Here is an 18,851-nt window from a genome sequence, read left to right as displayed (position 1 = left end):
AGTTTTTTTAGTGGATTTCTTGGGATTTTTCTACTTATAATGTGATACCATCTGTGAATAGAGAGAGTTTTACTCTTTCTTTTCCAATATGGATGTCTTTTATTCTTCTTACAGTTTCTGCTTCCACTTCGCTTTAGTTTGCTATGATGCCTCAAGGTTCTGACTTAGTGTCATAGTTTCTCTCTTTGCTATTTTTTTGTATGTTCTGAATTTTCAAGTTTTGATGGAGATAGAGAAACGGGAAAGAGACATAGAGAGTCTGACTAGCTCAAGTGTTAGCTATTACTTTTGCTTGGGGAAAGCTTTGCATTCTAGCTTCTAGGTCTCTGGCTAATAAACGCTGCCTGTGGGTTAGATGATCACTAATAAGCTGTAGCCAGAGAGAAAAGGAGACCACAGGTTCCAGGTATCTCAAGAAATTTTCTTTAGAAGGGGCTATAGTCATGGCCCGGCTTTTAAACTGAAATGGATAGAACAATATTGTTATAGTAGGTATTTTTCCAAGAATAAGATATATATTTTTTTTAAATTCAGAAAGTTTCTTTGTAATGCTGTTGGTTGGAATGGGTTATGGATTCTAAAGTATTTTTATTCTTTATTTTTTAAATTGAGGTATAATTGACATACATTATATTAGTTTCATGTGTACAACACGATTCGATATTTGCCATACATTGCAAAATGATCACCACAATAAGCTTAGCTAACATCTGTCCCCATACATACTTAAATTTTTTTTCTTGTGATGAAGATTTTCAAGATCCTCTATAGTTAAGCATACTGTACTGCATATCTAAAGTATTTTTAGATTGCCTGATAAGACCACTTACATGTTTCTGTAACAGGAAAAGTGAAGATACCACACTACCTTCTCATGATTAGCTTTCATCATCTTTATTTGGTTGAAAGAATTTACTTAGTAGTCTAAGGAGATAATATATTCAAGGTAACTAGTGGTTTGTTCATCTCTCTACTATCTCCAAGAAACTCTTTCTTTGTGAATAGCTATTTTGGTAGCAATTTATTGAGCATCTGTTTTATGTAGAATCTCCAATATGTGCTATATATTGGGGTAATAAGTGAGGAGGATGTGTTTGTGGAGGGGAGGTCCCAAAGAAATGAAAGGCATAATTCCTGGGATTTTTAGTTCTTTGTAGAAGGAAGGTTAAAATACATTATACAACTTGATAGCACATACAAAATGACCAGGGATACAGAGGTGAAAAAGATATAGTCTCTTCTCTAAAGATTCCTACGATAATGTCAGCACATAATTGGAGCTCAATAATGTTATTGCATTTTCTGGATACTTTTGGAATGAGAGGATGCTATGCTGTGTTGTGGTTGGCTGCTTTTAATGTTGAAAGGGACTACTTGAAGATAGTACCATCACTAACCTGATTTCTAAAGAGAACACATACGCCTCTGTAAGACTAAGTTCATATGGCTAAACTTATATGCCACAGAATATTTAGCAAAAAGTAATTTTTAAATGTGTATGTAGACAACTTAAAAATTATTCACTGGTCTTATAGAGTGAAATACCGAGCTAGAAGTTTTCCAGAATAGATCTTCTCATCTTTGTCTGATGTAGTTTGAATTCCTCCACTAATTTATGCCGTCGTTGGCAATCACTTTACTTTCCGCTGCCTCATCATATTATGGCCCAACTAGCTTATGTAATTTAAGTGAAGGGAGACGCAAAAAGTGAAGGTTCTGCATGTTTAGCGCAAATAATTTATGTTTTCTGTCTTGTCATATGCAGATTTGAAAACCATAATATTTAAAATTTTACATTACAAAGAAATAAAATAGTACATAGTTCATGAGATAAAGCTATAGGCCAAATGCAGGGTTTTGCTGTTGTCGTTTTTTATGGCTAAGGCTAAAATAAAGAAATGCCAAATTTTGCCTCAGGGATTTGTTTATAAGAATCTAGGAATGGCTCCATTAGGAGACGGCATCTCCCTCATTAAACTGTGAGTTCCTTTAGGAGATAGATTGTATGTAACTCACTAGCCTAAATTTCTAGAACACTATCTTCAAAGCACGTTTTATGAGACGAACGAACTTCCTCGAAAGCTGCCCAGTTAGAAGGCTTTCCACCAGTCAAGACCTCAACTCCCAGAATGCCATGCTCTCCTTGCGCTCTCAGGATTAAGGCGAGAATATCCCAGCACCCATCGCTGCAGATCGAGACTACAATTCCCACTATAGCCAGGGGCTCCGGAAACCTTGTCAAACACCGCCTGTTGCCATAGCATCCGGGTCCAGGCCAACCAATCCGGTGCCCCTGCCGAGTAGAGGCGGGCCGTTCGCTTCTCTGACCAACCGGAGGCATTTTTGTTGCGGAGCGTGACCGGAGGAGGCGGGAGCTCAGGACCCGCGCCTTCTCCTTGCTTCTTGGGGTCGTGGCCTTGCTCCCGTCGTGCGAGGAGAGGTCGGGCACGTTCACGCGCGTCTGTGCGCGTGGGGCCTGAAGTGCTCGTGGGTCCGCACTAGGTCTCTGCGGGAGCAGCAGCAGAAGCCATGGGCGGGACCGCCAGCACCCGCCGGGTCACCTTCGAGGCGGACGAGAATGAGAACATCACCGTGGTGAAGGGCATCCGGGTGAGTGACAGTGGGCGGGCGGAGGGCCAGCGCTCGGACTCGGACCCCAAACCTCCGACCTTCCCGGGACCCGCTCAGCCCAGTTTCCCTCCTCCGGGCCCCCAGTGTTGTCTGGCCCGAAGCCGAGTTCTCTGCAAAGAAGCTTGAAGTTTCAAGACTCGGGACGTTCATTCAGAAAGATTTACTGGTTGTGTGTCAAGTGCTGAGTACTGTGCTGGGGCGGGTGAGGGATGCCAGGTTGATTTAGACCCTCCAAGGCCTCGCAGTCTAGTCTTGATTCCGTTGCTTACTAGTTGTGGGATTTGATTGGAAACCCCTGTCTCACAGTACCCATCAGTGGATAGGTACAGGACCCAAACCCTGCTTTTGCACTACCCACATCACCTCTCTCGGGGTGAATGGGCATTTTAAGGAACTCTTTTATTTATTGTCTGTTATTTAGTACCCTCCCCCTGATACTACCCATTCCCCCAACGCGCACCCCCCCCCCCCATACTCTTACTTGCTCTGATACCACCCATCCCCCCACACCCACCCACCCGCCATAGACTTTTCCGGCCTGCCTCTGGTGACTTCTGGCTTCTCCCTCCTTCGCTTGTCATCTCGTCTTTCCTATGCACCTCCTCTATGGCCTGCCACGCCTGAGTTTTGGACTAGCCCACTCGCTTCAGGAGTAGTGCCTGCCAGTCTGATAGGGCTTAAGATAGAATTGCAATTTTTCAGACTGGTGGAAGTAATACAGTCAGTTTTGACCGAGACATGGGAGAGGCTTTTTAAATGCTCCCTGCATGTGCTTGATCCGTAATCTGAAAACTTGATCTTTCTCTAGGGTGTCAGCATACCGGCACTAACTTCCTTAACACACTGTCCGCTGCACCTGAATTTGGAGCCTCACATTTTTGGAAGTATGATGCCTGAACCTAGTAAATAGAGCAATTTGACTTCAGAAAGTTTTATAATATTTCATATTTTTCTTTTTCTGTTACTACACACTCATATAAGTAAATTTGTAAATTATTTTAGCTTTTGTTATTAGGAAATAAAACTTCTTAAATATTTAAAGTGTTTGAAAACTTTTTACTCTGAAACTGTTATCTTGAGAAGAATTTATTAAAGTTTTCTTTATAGAAACTCAGACTGTTGAACTCCATTTTTGGTCTGTGACCAGCATTTCTTATATTAATTAATGGTAGTACCACATTTTGTAATAAAATGTCTGAGGCTACATTCCTTGGGTTGTTGTGGTTTAGTTGGTACTCTTTGGAGTAAAATAAAAATTACCGTGAACTCTGAGTTTTACGCAGAGATTGGTTTAATCTTGCCTCTTGGCTCTTTGAGTGTTCCACACCAGAGGGTGAAAAGGAAATAAAAGTAAGAAAAAGCAAAATAAGTTTTGGGTGAGAAGACATTGGCTAGAAAAATTTATAAATCCATGTTCTCGTTCTCTAGTACAGACACAGTGATGACAGCAAAGAAAATTCTAAGAGAATTTGGCCACAGCACAGAGATGCATGTCAAATATTAGCTAAGGCTAAATAGGATAAGTATGACAATAGGCATAGGTATTAGATTAAATGGAGAGTGTCTGAAAAAGCTTTTTTAAAACAAAACAACAGTAATCTGTGTCCTTTAGCCGCTCAACTTGATGAAGTAGTCTTTATTTTTTTTCTTTCTCATAGAGTACATTTTATCTATATGGTTATAATTCAAGCACACACCATGCTCATTTTGACCTCTATGCGTTGCTTTTCTCCAGTATATACCCTTCACCTGGAATGCCCTTGCACAGTTCTTGCTTCAAATCTTTCTTTCTCAATGATGATTTGCAGTCTCTGAGCTTAAATTTTCTTATCTGCAAAATGATGGGGCATAAGTACATCTCTAAGATTTCTGATCTTTCCCAATTCTGAAATTCTTGAGTCTAGTGGCGCTGTAAGTTTCTTGTAGCCATTCTCAGCCCATTGCTATTTGCTCTAAAAATGGCATGCTGTTGAACTGTTGAGTACTGAGGGATCATTCTCTTTTCTTTGAGGTCATGGTCAAAAGAGCATCAATTTGGGGTTAACAGACCTCAGTTTAAATCGCAGATTAGGTATTTAATAACCTGCAGCCTTGGACAAGTCACTTCTCTGCTCGTATTTTCTCCATAAAGGGGAATACCATCTCTTCTCTTGATTGTGGTGAGATGATGAGGTAAGGTATTTAAAGCACGTGGCACATTGTAGATTTTTAATAGAAGGCACCTATTATTATGATAGGGCTCCTTCCACATCTAATACTCTAAGATTCTTTGGAAGTAGTGTATAAGGTAGTGGAAAGAGCATGTGCTCTGGAACCAGGCAGACCTGGGTTTGGTCCTACCTCTGCCTCACACTGGCTGTGTGGCCCTGGACAAGTCACTTTTGATTGCATTTCCTTGTTCAGTATAACTGCACGCAGCCTACTTCTGATACTTATGCATCAAACACTGCTTGTTAGAATTGAACATTATGTAAGCATCTAGCACAGTGTCTAGTACTTTGATGGTGTTTAGTACTTATGTGAGTAGTAGCTGTTATTAGAGCTGTTCAAGGGAATGGATATGTAAACTTATGTGAACTTAAAATAATTATATAAAAACAAGGGTATATAGTGCTCCCACAGGCACAATATACTGAAGGGGTGTGGACTGGGAATAGGGAGTCCGGAGTTCTGCAACTGATTGCCTGTGTGATTTTTGTCTAGGTGTTGTAGATGTTTTCCAGCTATTCTTCGTATTTTTGTGAGCTTGACACAATCATCTTGTTTCCCTCTGGGACATGGGGAAGGATAAACATCAATTTCAGTATGAGTGAGCCACTGTTTTTAGCTCAGTTGATTAAAACATGGTCTTGATGAGGCCTAAACGTCAGTGTTGAATTGCAGATGGGTTGGTTCAACTTGGCTGAAGAAAACTTTGCAGATTTGCCCAATTGTCTAACATTTATGTCATCACTCATAGGAAGTGAGCGTGTACCAATGATTCAACAGACTCAGTCACTGCTGGAACCCAATTCTGTGCTCCACTGATAAGGATAGTAATTTCATCTTCATTTATCTTAATATGTAAGGAGTAACTTTTAGTAAGCAGCATAAGGCTTTAGGGAACTAGGCCGTCTTTATTAATGGATCATGTTTTCACAGATTTTTCTTGCTGAGGTCCTTAACAATTAGCAATTAAAGGACCTACTTAATTTAAGTTTAAAGTTTCTTCTCACCTACCAGATGTTATTTTCATGGTATTTTAGGGTCTTGTTTTTTTCCTTTATCCTTAGCAATTGATAGCTTTCCCCCACTTCCATAAAATAACCCATATTCTTACACCTGATTCCAACTTGGAATCTGAAACGACTCATGGGCTAGATGAAAGGCCACCCTCTTGCCTTGCCCTCCTCTCAAGTCTAAAATAAATTTCTAGTGATATAAAGACCAGGCATTTTCATTACTCATATTACATGTGCTTAATGGGATTTTTCTGAGCACCTGCTGGGTGTGCTTCGAAAGTGTGCCTTCCACTCCATCTTTCACAAGTTTATCTGAAACATCAAAGCTGTGAGTGAACTTCCAGAGCAAATGTCAACTTCAATGAGTGTCATTTTCAAAGTAATATTTATCATGCTTTCCAGGCATAAACTAATCTCTGCAACTGGTTTTGAAGTTGCAAGCTGAAATTCACAGGAGCCAGTTATGGTAGTGTGGGTACTTAACATGGAACACAACTAGTGCTTTGGGAAGTATGGGCAGTTGAGAGCCCCTGAAGGAAGAGATTATTTAATGTGGGATGTTGTGGAGGATCCTGGAGAGGGTACAAATCCAGTCAGTCACTGGGGTGTTGAGGAATGTTGTCAAGTAATTCAGTTAACTGATAAATGATTGGTCCTTTCTATGTGAAAAGCCCATGAATCTCTTGGGTATAGTACTGTGTGAAGCATTCTAGGATGTTATACAGAACGAAGTTCATGTTTTCCACTAATAACAAATGCAAAGAAATACAAGTGACAAACCACAAACGTAGGCTAAAAACTAATTTTATATATATATATATATATGGCATTCCCCCCTCTCCCCTCAGGCCCTTAGGTAAGTCTTTGGGAGTGATTTCTTCCACATAATAATGACAGTTTTTGGAGCCTATATCTTAAAATGATAGTTGAAAAAGCAAACTAATGTTCTCACAGAAAATGACCTATACTACATGGAAAGAAGATCAAATGAGAAAAATGGGTCTGAGTCCTTTAATCAGTTTGATAAGACACATCTGGAACATGAGAAAAACTAATATGGAGGTGAGGGTCTGGTTTGTTTCTGTCTCATGTGGTTCTTAACTTGACCTCTTAGAGAAGGGCCACTTAAAAGGAGTTCTCCTTTTCCTTTTACTCTGTTCTTTGGAAGTAGAAATACTTTATGTGTGTCCATCTCACCCAGTCTCCCGTTGCTCAGAAAATACCGGATTCTTGGTTGGTGGGTGGTATATTTGTGCTAATTTTAGATAAGACGAACCAAGGTGGGTGGGAAGAGATGAGTGGGAAGACTGTAGAAGATGAGACACATCTTTTCCTCGTCCCTGGAGCACATGTTGGTGTGTTGAGTAGTGTGACCCAAAACTTGGCAAGCCCCATTTACTTATATTTGTCTTTAGGAGCAGTAGAGAATAGGGTGGATAATCAAAGTCAGTGGACTGAATTCTGCCATCTTGGCAGGCCCTCTTTTGGTTCTCCCTTATATGAGAACAGTGGTTCTTAACTTCTTTTGGTGCATAGAGTACTGTAAATCTAAGCTATGGACTCTGCCCAGAACAGTGCAATGAGCAGACAACTTTGTGTACAGTTGAGGAATTAATTCATAGACTCCTGAGTCCATGGACCTCATGACATAATTCTAGCATTAATGTGTGTCTGATGGAGTTATTTCACCATTCTTTGCTACAAATAATTTCTGTAAATTGCACTTGGTATTCACCTTGATGGAGATTCCAGAGATCTCTGGAAACCAGATATAGAAGGTATAGATGTTTAAGTAGGAAAAAAGCTTTTCTGAAAGAAGTACTCTGAGAAAAGATGTTTCCTGAAGTTGCTTCTTTTTTTTTTTTTTTTGAGGAAGATTACCCCTGAGCTAACTACTGCCAATCCTCCTCTTTTTACTGAGGAAGACTGGCCCTGAGCTAATATCCATGTCTACCTCCCTTCTCTTTATATGTGGGACGCCTACCACAGCATGGCTTTTGCCAAGCAGTGCCGTGTCTGCACCTGGGATCCGAACTGGTGAACCCCAGGCCGCTGAGAAGCGGAACGTGCGAACTTAACCAATGTGCCACCGGACTGGCCCCGGAAGTTGCTTCTTATACAGAGGCTGCCTGTCCAGCTCTTGCAGAAGCTTATGTTGCACCTTTGACCCCTTTTTGAGTCAGTTTGTGTCACAAAGAAGAGTTGTTCTACACCTCCAGATTGTGTGTGTAACCCTGGCCAGCATCTAAATCTTCTCAGCTGCCTCACAAGTGCGTTCCCCAGTTCACAGAGAAGATCAGGTGAGTGTGCAGGTCTGAATTTATGACTGCAACTGGAAGGTCAGCTCAGCAGGTATTAACTTGAGATACAAGGATAACACAGCACGGCTATTGCCTTGTATCGACATGGCCATGAGTGGACTGAGGTTAGGGTAAATCATGCTTGGTGTAGCGGAATCACAGCTGGAGGCTGCCCTGGGTGCTCCTTTGGAAGGGCCTGTGGATACACTTATGATTGATGTACGGACAGAAGGAGGAGGTTGACTCTTGGCAAGGCAGCCCTACCATATGTTTGTCAAGTCAAAAAAATGAATTGTGCTCCTTTGGATACCATGCTTATCAATTCAGTGAAATACGACTGAAGACCTTGTTGGGACATGTTTTAATTAGTGTTAAAAATTGACATTAAGTACCAATTTTTGAGGCCTCAGAGAAGCCAGAAAAATAGAAACAAAGTTAACAAGAAACAATTAGTAATTAGGTTGAAAGAGACAAAGCACTTTTACTACTCAAGGGGCGCAGATAGGGATAGAGGAGCTCTGGATGTGCTCATACCAGGACTTAGGCAGCCGCTCCTGGAACAGCTGTAGGCCTGGTCTGCGTGCACCGTGTGGAGAAGCAGCTCAGTACACACTCAGGCAGAGTAGGTGAGAGGCAACCGTGATGACATGCGCAGTGGAAGTCCCCACGGCTGGAGCTGAGTTGGAAATAACTTTACCACATATTTGTGTGGCATGTTATAGTTTATGACTTGTCTCTGATCCGTCCTGTCACTCCAGGGGCTGCTGGTGGTTTCAGTTTCCGGATGAGGAGAGTAAGACCCATTGAGTTGACGTCTGCAGGGTTTTGTAGCTAGAAGGTGGTCAGTGCTTTCTCTTCTCTTCTGGGCCAGCTTTTTACTTTACTCTCAAAGAATGATACTTTTGAGGCTGCTTTACGGATTGGAAGGACTTTTTTGTAGTATTCGTTCTGAAAGTGGCAAGAAAGAATGACAAGGTATGAATTTTGATGCGAAGTAGATGAAGTGGTATTTAGAAGTAAAGATGGCCTGTCTCTAATACAGGTGAAGGTTTATAGCTAACACTTGATTTTTAGCAGACTTTCTGATTAGGTAGAATATATATTTAGTGTAGTTGTTGTTCTTTGACTTTGGCTTGAAATATGGAAATAATATTAAAATGTAAAATTATATATGTCAAATTAGCTTTATATATTTAAACATCAATTATATTAGATCTGTGACATAGTATATATTGTATGTAATAGTATATAATACCTAGTATATATGATTATATATGGTATATAATATAAAATATGCATAGTATATTATAGCATACTATATTAATATAGTATGTTAAATATATTATGTAGTATATTACATTATATGTTGACTGAACTTTATATACATTATATATCAATTAAAATAGCTTTAAGATTCTAAAACTTAGTAAGGCTCATTTTATCTCCTTCAGAGGAAGTGATATACTTTTTTTTATTGCATGGAATTGAAAGAGTGTGTTGTTTAATAGTAGAGAAAGCACTGAGCTAGAGATTAGGGGTTACTGCTTGTGGTCCTGATGCTGCCAGTAACTGGATGTTATTCAGGATCTTTTTTTTTTTTTTAACCTGTAAAATGAGAGGGTTGGAGTCAATCTTAAGGGGTTTTTCCTAAAATGTATCTCAGCTTTGCAGATGTTTCAGCTACAGTCTCAGTGGCTGTCAGTTGTTAGAAAAGATGCAACTGGCTCTGGCATCTTCAAATAGAAAGTCCCTTGGCACTCTGCTTTCTAATCTCCACTTCTCTCCCAAGAAAAGAGTCGCGGGTTTTTCCTTCAAAGATCATAACTTTTGAGCTGTAATCTTTCCCTTTACTGTCTTACCTGTGTTCTGGTTTGGGTCCTGAGAGGTAACTTTTCAGGTACAAACTGTTTTGTTCACTGATATACCTATCCCGAGGGCCTCAATTAGTGTGCTTGGCCTAGTAAACGTGTTGAATGAATGATTGACCAATATATGGGAGCTCACGATTTTATGGAAAGGTGGAAAGGTGAATTCTTGGTCTATCATTGGAGTGCTGTATTGGAGATTTGTGCAGATATTGTGGGGCACAAGGAAGGGTAGCTTTGGGTAGGCATAGTTGGAATGGACTGGGGAACTGGTATGAAGTATTAAGGGGAAGCTGTGGAAGCTGAGGTTGGAGAGTGAGGCCATAACCAAATGATGAGAAAGTGCTGAATAACTTGCAAAAGAATTTGGACTTTCCGGTCAACAGAAGGTGGCTGTTGAAGGATTTGAAGCGGGAGCTACCGTATCAGATTTGCATTTTAGGAGGGTTATTGATGATGCCGTGAACTAGGGCAGGGGAAACGGGGTGAAAGGAGAAGATAAATTCATTAAATATTTAAATATCATGGCCAAGAGGATGAGGGAGAGAGAAGAGTTGAGGACTGTCCTGTGTTCTGATTCAGGAACCTGGATGAAAATGGTGTCATTAATGAGATAAGGAAAGCAAGAAGAAGAGATTTTTGGCAAACATGAATTCATTTTGGAACATGTTAGCTTTGAGATGCTTGTGGTCTGTCCAAGGAGAAGTGTCCATGAGGCAATTCATTGTTTAGGTCTGGCTTTGGGATATAGGTCTTGGGCTGGAGATAGTGGATTTAGAGTTCATTAATTTATCAGCAGCAGTTAAAAATCAAGGGAGTGAATGACGGTACCAAGGAGCGCACAAAGAGTGAGGAGAGAATAAGGCGAAGAACAGAATTTGGGGCCCTTTAGCATTTACGGGTAGGTAGGAGAGGGGAAGCCTGCAAAAGAAATAAGACGTGGCTGGAGTCCTAGGACATCCAGGACAGTGGGATGCCAGAAAGCCATGGAAGGGTTTCCAGAAGAGAGTGACCAAAACTCTTAAAAGCTAATGGAAAGCCATATCAATTAGGTGCTTTATAAATATAAATATAAAAGATATTTATTTATATAAATATAAATATAAAGGTTTATTTATTTGGTCATTGGTGACTTTCACCAGAACACTTTTCATTGCCGTATTGGGTTACAAGCCAGATAGTGGTAAATTAAGGAAGTGGAAATTGGAAGACGGTCCTTGAGGATACAGGAGCGGGATCACCCAGTTACTTGACCTGGAACCTGGGCATCCTTCTTGATGGCATCCACTTCACTTCTAGTGAGACAGAGTCTGGCAGTGAAGAGGTGTGTCTGAGTGTGACCTCGAGACTCAGACGTCCTGGTTTTAAATCCTGGCTCCATTACTGATAAACTGTATAATCCAGGGCAGGTTACTTAATCTGGCTATGCTTCAGTTTCCTCACCTATACAATGGACATAATAAAAGTGTAGGGTGGGATTGTGAAGGATTAAATGAGTAAAGTACTTAATTTAGTGTAGTGCCTGGCCCATAATAGCACTCAGTCAAAAGCTATTTTGAATCCTAAATATCTTTTGAATTTGTTCTCCTGGATTACTATAATAGTTTTTTTAAACAATTTTATTGTGGTGTAATTTACATCCCATAAAATTCACCTGCTTTATCTAATAAATTTACTGATCTCTCTTGCTCACTAATAGTTAATCCCCATTTCATCCCAGCCGTAGGCAACCACTTACCTACTTTCTGTCTATGTAGAGTTGCCTTTTGCAGGCATTTCACATAAATGGAATTATATGGTATGTGGCCTTTTGTGCCTGGCTTCCTTCACTTAAATGTTTTTTAGGTCTGTCCAGGTTGTAGCATATATCAGGACTTCCTTTCTTCTTGTTGCTGAGTTGTATTCCATTGTATGGGTGTATAACGTTTTGTTTATCCATTCACCAGTAGGTGGACATGGGTTTGTTTCGATGCTTTCTGTTATGAGTAATGCTGCTATGAACATTCCTGGGCAAGTCTTTGTGTGGACATATGCTTAATAGCTTCTTGGTTGGTCCTTTAGCCTCCTTCAGGGGTCCTCCTGCTTCTTCTGTTCTTGTTCCCTTCTAGTCTGTTCCCTACACTGTAGCTAGAGTGATCTTTGTAAGATGTAAATCTAATCGTGTCATTACACGGCCCAAAATCCTTCAGTAGTACCCAGTTGCCCTCAGGATCAGGTTCACACTCCTTAACTTGAAGGGTTTATTAAGAGTCTTCAAAATCTAAAATCTTATTTCCCTCTCCATTTCTCTTTCACTGAGCCCCCTCCTCAGCTTCCTGCTTCATCCATTCTTTTATTTATTCATATTGTTTCGTTCATTCGTTTAACTGCTTTTTCAATTAGCCAGGCTTTTTGAGGCTTTGAGGATGTAATAATAGGACGGCCAAATCCTTGCTTTCATGGGGCTTTCTTTCTAGTGTGAAAGGTAGACAGTAAACAAGGAAGCATCAGATAGTGGTGAGCGCTATAAAGAAATAAAAAATGATGATATGATAGTAACTGGGGGCTGATGACTCAAATCTCCAGGCCTGAGTGTTCCTCAGAGCCTCCGCCCTACTGCCAGCTGCCTGCCCATATGTCCATGTGATGTCTACTGGTGGAAGCCCTGTTTCTCATCTGTACCTTCATGTCTTTCCCTCTTCTTGGAGTATTCTTATCCTACCCATTCTCTTCCTGACTCCTATTCATCCTGCTCAGCCCCACTCTTAAAACCTGGCTAGAGGTCCTGCCCATTTTGCTTTCTGTGTGCTTCCATTACAGGCTGGCTGACTTAAGTAGCACCTTTCACGTTATGTTTTAGTGCCTGATGATTGTCTGTGTCTTCGACTCCACTTTAAGCAACTTGATGACTGTTGAATACCCAGAGTCTAGCCTAGTTCCTGGCACATAGTTGGTGCATAATAAAATCTGTTGAAAGAGCCATTGTTTGTTAGCCTTGAGCAGGAGGGAGGGAGGGACCCCATTTCCTTTGCGACTGGAGGGAAGGAAGGAGCTAAGGCCTGTTGCATATGTAAATTAATTTGTAGGATTTGGGGAGGAAAGGCGAAGGAGTTCTGAGAGCTTACATGTTCTCAGAGATTACAATTTAGTGCACAGTATAAAATGAGGAGAAGAGTTATTGATAATGAGCAATTAGCAGTGCATTAGAAGAGCTGAAGAAGCAGTGCTGTGGGGTGCATCCTGAAAACTTAAAACTCTTCTCAGTTGCTTTGTGTTTTATAGCTGTTAGATTTAGCCTTATTTCTTTAGGCCATTCGTTATCATATTGATATGGATGGCTAAATTACTTGGAAGCTATTGTAGTTTTCTCTCTTGTTCTTTTATAATTGATTTTATTTTGATGTTGCTTTTTCAGCTTTCAGAAAATGTGATTGATCGCATGAAGGAAACCTCTCCATCTGCCTCGAAGTCGCAGCGGTATTCTGGTGCTTATGGTGCCTCAGGTATTTTAGAATTTTAATTTTAGAGTTTTTAGTAGAGATGTTATAAGTAGTAAAAGTTCACTCAACAGTCAAGTTCTTCTGCGCTTCTGCCTTTTGTTATTTGGATGTTTGACTTTTTATACGGAATATTAGAAATCGGTAAGAGGGTTCCTTTTAAAATGTTTTGCGCTAAAAGTAGAATGAATCTACTTTCAAACAATCTTTGGAAAATTTTTTTGTCATCCAGCTCCTGAACTTTCTAATAGGCTTGGAAAGTTACTTCGTATCTTTTGTGTAAAATGGATTATTTATAGGAATTTTAGAAATTTAGGAGTAAATATTTTGAAAAAGAACATTGAGCTCAGAAAATATTGATTTACTGTTTCCAAATTGTGAAGTATCACCAATGATTTTATTTTCTAATAGATTTATTCTAAGTTTCTAATAAATAAACAGTTTATTCCTTCAGAGTCAGTCTTAATTTTGATGAAACTATGGTGTTAAGTGAAATCCATAGGGAATGATTAAGCCTCATTTTATCTGTGGATCCTGCTGGGTACAAAACTATTTCTCTTTCCTTTCCTTCCCCCTACCCCATCCATCTATTTGTCCAGCTAATATTTATTGAGCACCTGCTATATGTCTGGCACTGTTCTTGTTCCTGCCTGGTTTGATGGATGAGTGCTGTTTATTGGTGAAAAGGCAATAAGAAAATAGTAAGCATGATTAATCTTGGACTAAATGAGAATTTTCTGTATTTATTAGAAAGGAGTATTGTGTGGTAAATCTGCCTATCTACTGTGACACACATTGAGAAAGCTGAGATGCTGTCCAAATGCCATTCACTTGGGGGCAGTTGTGACCCTCTTACTAATCAAGTCAGTAACTATGAATTGACTTTCTAATATGTTTCAAGCAAAAGGTATCAAGATGAATAAGAAATAGTTCTTGTCCTTTGGAAACTTCTTGTTTGGTGGAAGCGTTAAGAAGAGTTCACAGTTCATTACTGTTAGATAGAAAGTGACCACTCCCTCCTTGCTGGAAACCCTTTCTTTGGCTTCTGGGCCACACTCTGGGTTTTCCTCCCACCTTACTTGCATCCTCAGTCTAGTCTTCTTGCTGATTTCCACTGAGTAATCTCATCTAATTGTATGCCTTTTGAATCATTACATAGATGCCTGTGACTCCTAAAATTATGTGTCTAGCCCTGACCTCTCCCTGGAACTAGACTTAGACAACTCAACTGCCTACTTGAAATCTCCACTTAGAGTTCTTTAACTTAACATGTCCAAAATAAATGCTTTTATTCTTCTCCAGAGTTGCTTCTCCTCTCCATCCTTCAAGTAATTGGCACAGGTAGTCAAGCCTGAAACCTAGAATTCATCCTTGTTTCCGCTTTTCCTTACTCCTTACATTAGGCCATTAGCTGATCTTGTCAACTCCATCTCTAAAGCATGTCTCAATATGTTCCTTTCACGTTCATCTTCACTGCTGTAGCTCCACTCCAGATAATTAACATCTGTTACCTTGTCTTCTGCAGTAGCCTCTTTACTGGCTCCCTACTTCTACTCTTGTCCCCTTATGCTTTGCCCTGCACACGGAGGCCTCAGCAATTTTTTGAAAAAATTAAATCAGTTCATGTGGCATCCCAGTGGTGGATCTCCATGGTACATAGACTATAATTTGAAGTGCTTTCCCAGGCCTCCAGGGCACACCATGACTGGTCCTTTTCTGCTTTTGCAACGTCCTCTCTTGATATATAGATATTTTTAAAGTTGGAAATTGATCTAAAATATGATTTGTTCTAGGTAGATTTCTACCTACTGTGTTAAGGAGATAGGAAGATGATGATGAAGGTGATGAAATAGTGATAAATAACACTTAAATAATGCTTATTATGTGCCGGGTACTTTGCAGAATCCTTTATATGTCTTAATCTCATTTAATCCTTATAACCCTATGAGGAAGGTACGGTTACTAATCCATTTTACAGAGAGGAACCTGAGACTTGAAGTGATTAATTATCTTGCCTGAAGTCCCATAGCTGGTAAGCAGTGGAGCTGATCGTTGAATTCAAGTCCCTTTGGGTCCAGAGCAAATGCTGTTAATCACTCTGTTTTGATTATAATTTGAATGACACCTTGCTTCATTTGTAGAAACAATGTGACAGAAACTGGTTGGAGGGAAAGAGCTGCCTTTTAGTGATGTTCTGCCTGAGTTTAGGACGGAACCTTCTATCTATAAGAGATTGTTGGTTCTTCTAGCCTTTTCCGATATTGGCTCTCATTCAGTAGTGAGTTGAAGGAGAGAAAGTATTTTCTTTCTTAGGTTGGTTTACTAAACTGGTACCTTGAGAGAGTGGGCGTGGATGGGGAGGCTTTCTATAAATGCTCACGGTATGACCTGCAGAACATGGCACTGACATTGGGATAAGCTCTGGGTGTGCTGAGGGATCCATCCTTTCCCATTTCTAGGTTTGACGTGATTGATGAACTCTTTGGACCATGACCAGCCTGGGCACTGAAAACTCTTTGAATGCTACTTGTTTTGGTGGTCAGGCTAGAACTACACTCTTTAAATGGTAGCTGCTAGTCACATGTGGCAATTAAGATTTAAATTAAAATTAATTAAGATGAAATATAATAAAAATTTCAGCTCCTTAGTTGCACCGCTCACATTTCAGTGCTCAGTGACCACATGCGGCTAGAGGCTACATATTGGACAGTACAGATCTAGAACATTTTCATCACAGAAAGTTCTGTTGGATAACTCTAGTCTAGAATAAACCTATGCTTGGCATTGTGAACTCCATCAGATGATTTTAATGATTGAGTGATTTATGGTGATTGAGGTTATGGAGCTAATCTCAATGCTCTGCGTGTTTGTGAATCTTGTTTCCTGCCTTTTCCACATTCCAGCTCCCCCAGGATTCTGGGTAAATGGAAACTTCAGTGACTATTTCCCTGAGGTATGATATCTTCACCTCAGTCTTTAGCACAGCTTGCTAACCTGTATGTTACTAGTATACTGGACGTATTGATCCCTTTGACTCTGAGGAGCACCTGTGTACCCTCCTGTGCCATACAAATACTTGCTTTTTCTGTCTGCACCATGATGTGAAAAAGGCTCAACAAGGCTAATAGCGCTGGCTCTTTGAGTGTAATAGTTCCCTTCCTCATTCCAACCCAACCCTGGAACAGAACCAAAACTTGACATACTGTTTTGAAATGATCTTGCCTTTAGCTTAAGAATGCAATTAGACTGTGATTGTGCAAATTAACAAAGATTTATTCTTAAAATTTAAAAAATATGTTTATAAAAGTAGAACTCTCAAAGTTTATGTTCTTTTCTGTGCTTATCTTATTTGGAGGTTTTCGATAATAGATTTCTTAAGATTTATAATTTAGGTGTGTTATGAAATAATTTTTCAACTCTACAAAAATATATTGATAAAAATGTCACCAGCCTTTTCTACATTTTTCATTGTCAAGTAAATTATATATTAAATGTGAGTTGAATTTTTAACACTTACTAGAATGCTTTCTTCCTCACAGGACTCTACTTCATACTAGCCCTAGGCTATTCATATGTGGAATACAGGGCAGCGTATTTGATGGGCTCAGAGCCCTAGGATTCTGTATAGGAACTAAGTTTTGTCGTATATATGGTTTTGAGAATATAATTTATGCTGTAAGAAAGTGAGTTTCTCTAAAGACTTTACTGAAACTATTTTTTGCCAAACCTTGAAACAGATCAATGACTCGTTGCAATAAGTATTTGCATGTAAAGCTGTTCAGGCAAAATAATATACTGTGTGACACACAGCAGATTGTAATGCCACTTTAATAAATGATTGTGCTCTAAAGAACTTAACTGTGTCCTTCCTGCCTCAAATTCTTTGCTGTGTTATGTGTTATCTCAACTTTATTGGTTTGCTTTTACACGAGGGAATTTGTTTTTTAGGCTGCATAAGGGGATACCATTGCACATAGTTATAAACTTACCTTTTCATTAACATCTTGCGTCTTTTGATTTTAAAAATCAATGCTGGATATTGATTTTTTCCTTTCCACCCTGATCCTTTAGTTTTTCTGCCTCATAGTGAGGTCAGACCTCTCATGTTTGATACTATCTAATGCTGAGGAAACTCTGTCCCTAAATCAATAGAAAAAACCAGGCAGGAAATGATATTAGGAGGCTATTTGTTGGTTTTGTCAGCCACTAGCAACCTGATGGAAATGATGAATCTGGAAAAAAAGACGAATGAACTCACTTGCATTATTATCCTCACTGTGCAAGTTTCTCTAAATTTCTTGTCATTGTGAAAAATAAGAGAGATTTGCCGATTTGCGTTAAGTACATCACTGAGATCACTAAGTATTTGGCAGCCTTAATAAATTGCAGGAAGCCAATTTAAGCAGGAAATAGCACAGCCCAAACTAAACAGCCAATTTAGGGAAACAGATTCATCTATATGTTCTGTGTATTTTTCTCCTGGAATCTGGCCCTCCTAGTTATTTTTAAACAGCTCTTTAAGGCTCATTTAGACATAACTCTGGAGGGAGAGTTCACAGTAAACAGGCGTTGCTTGTTCCTTTGACTTGAGTTACAAGAGCTGAAGGGAGTTGCAATCTCTAGGTTTCCAACTTTTAATAGATGAAACTTTGTTGATGTCATTGTCTCAACTCTGCACTGTTGTGTGTTGTAATAGATAATTTGCCTGACAGTTCCTAAAAGGAAGAAATGTATACGCTATTGATTTAAATCAAATTCTCGAGTCAGTATATTCTGTTCTTAAAATTAAATCCATAAACAGTCTATATTTAATGGATGGTTGAACTCATATTGTTAGTTGCATCAGTCAGCAAGTATTAGCATGGCAGCGATCTTTGACTTCAAGGAACTATTAGTTTGGTCGAAGCACATTAACATTAGAGTGTAGTGAATAAGTGCTAGTTTAGTACCCTTCACTTGCTCAGTTAATATTTTTGAGTAGGTGAATGAATATGTGAGTGAGATGGAATATGTAAGAGGTATAGAAAATGCTTTAGGAATTCAGGGAAAGAATGTCAAGAGCTTGGGTAGGCAGGCGATCAGAGGAAGTGGACTTGAGCCAAACCTTGAGGATAAGAGGCATGGGGGTGTTAGTGGTGAAGGTGTTCCTGGTAGAGTCAGTACACAGACCAGATTAATTCAGATAAAGGGTTCATGTAGGGGTCTCGTGGGTGGAAAGGTTGGGAAGGCTGGGGCAGTTAAGGAGTTTAATTTACTGTGGGGCCTAGTGGCTACTGAGCAGTTCCATTTAATTTTAGGATGCAAGTTTAGAAAGTTGGGTTAGTTGCTACTTTTCACATATACTCAGATATTAATAAC

The 18,851-nt window shown here is 39.7% G+C and overlaps 1 protein-coding gene across 4 annotated transcripts in view; it reads left to right on the top strand.

Moving 5' to 3' along the window:
* Positions 1-2,333: 2,333 nt before the first annotated feature.
* Positions 2,334-18,851, top strand: part of CHCHD3 (coiled-coil-helix-coiled-coil-helix domain containing 3) — a 269,569-nt gene continuing 253,051 nt past the window's right edge. For 2 of the 4 annotated variants that reach the window (XM_044747560.2, XM_044747464.2), the window contains exons 1-2: positions 2,351-2,610; positions 13,412-13,499. In XM_044747560.2, the coding sequence (XP_044603495.2) occupies positions 2,530-2,610; positions 13,412-13,499 (169 nt within the window). In that variant the 5' untranslated portion in view covers positions 2,351-2,529. Of the gene's footprint in view, positions 2,611-13,411; positions 13,500-18,851 lie in introns of all 4 variants that reach the window. The other 2 variants (XM_014840846.3, XM_044747506.2) reach the window with 2 other exon arrangements.

The sequence above is a fragment of the Equus asinus genome, chromosome 1, assembly GCF_041296235.1.
Source record: "Equus asinus isolate D_3611 breed Donkey chromosome 1, EquAss-T2T_v2, whole genome shotgun sequence".
Lineage (NCBI taxonomy): Eukaryota > Metazoa > Chordata > Mammalia > Perissodactyla > Equidae > Equus > Equus asinus.
This window is presented reverse-complemented; position numbering and strand designations above follow the sequence as displayed.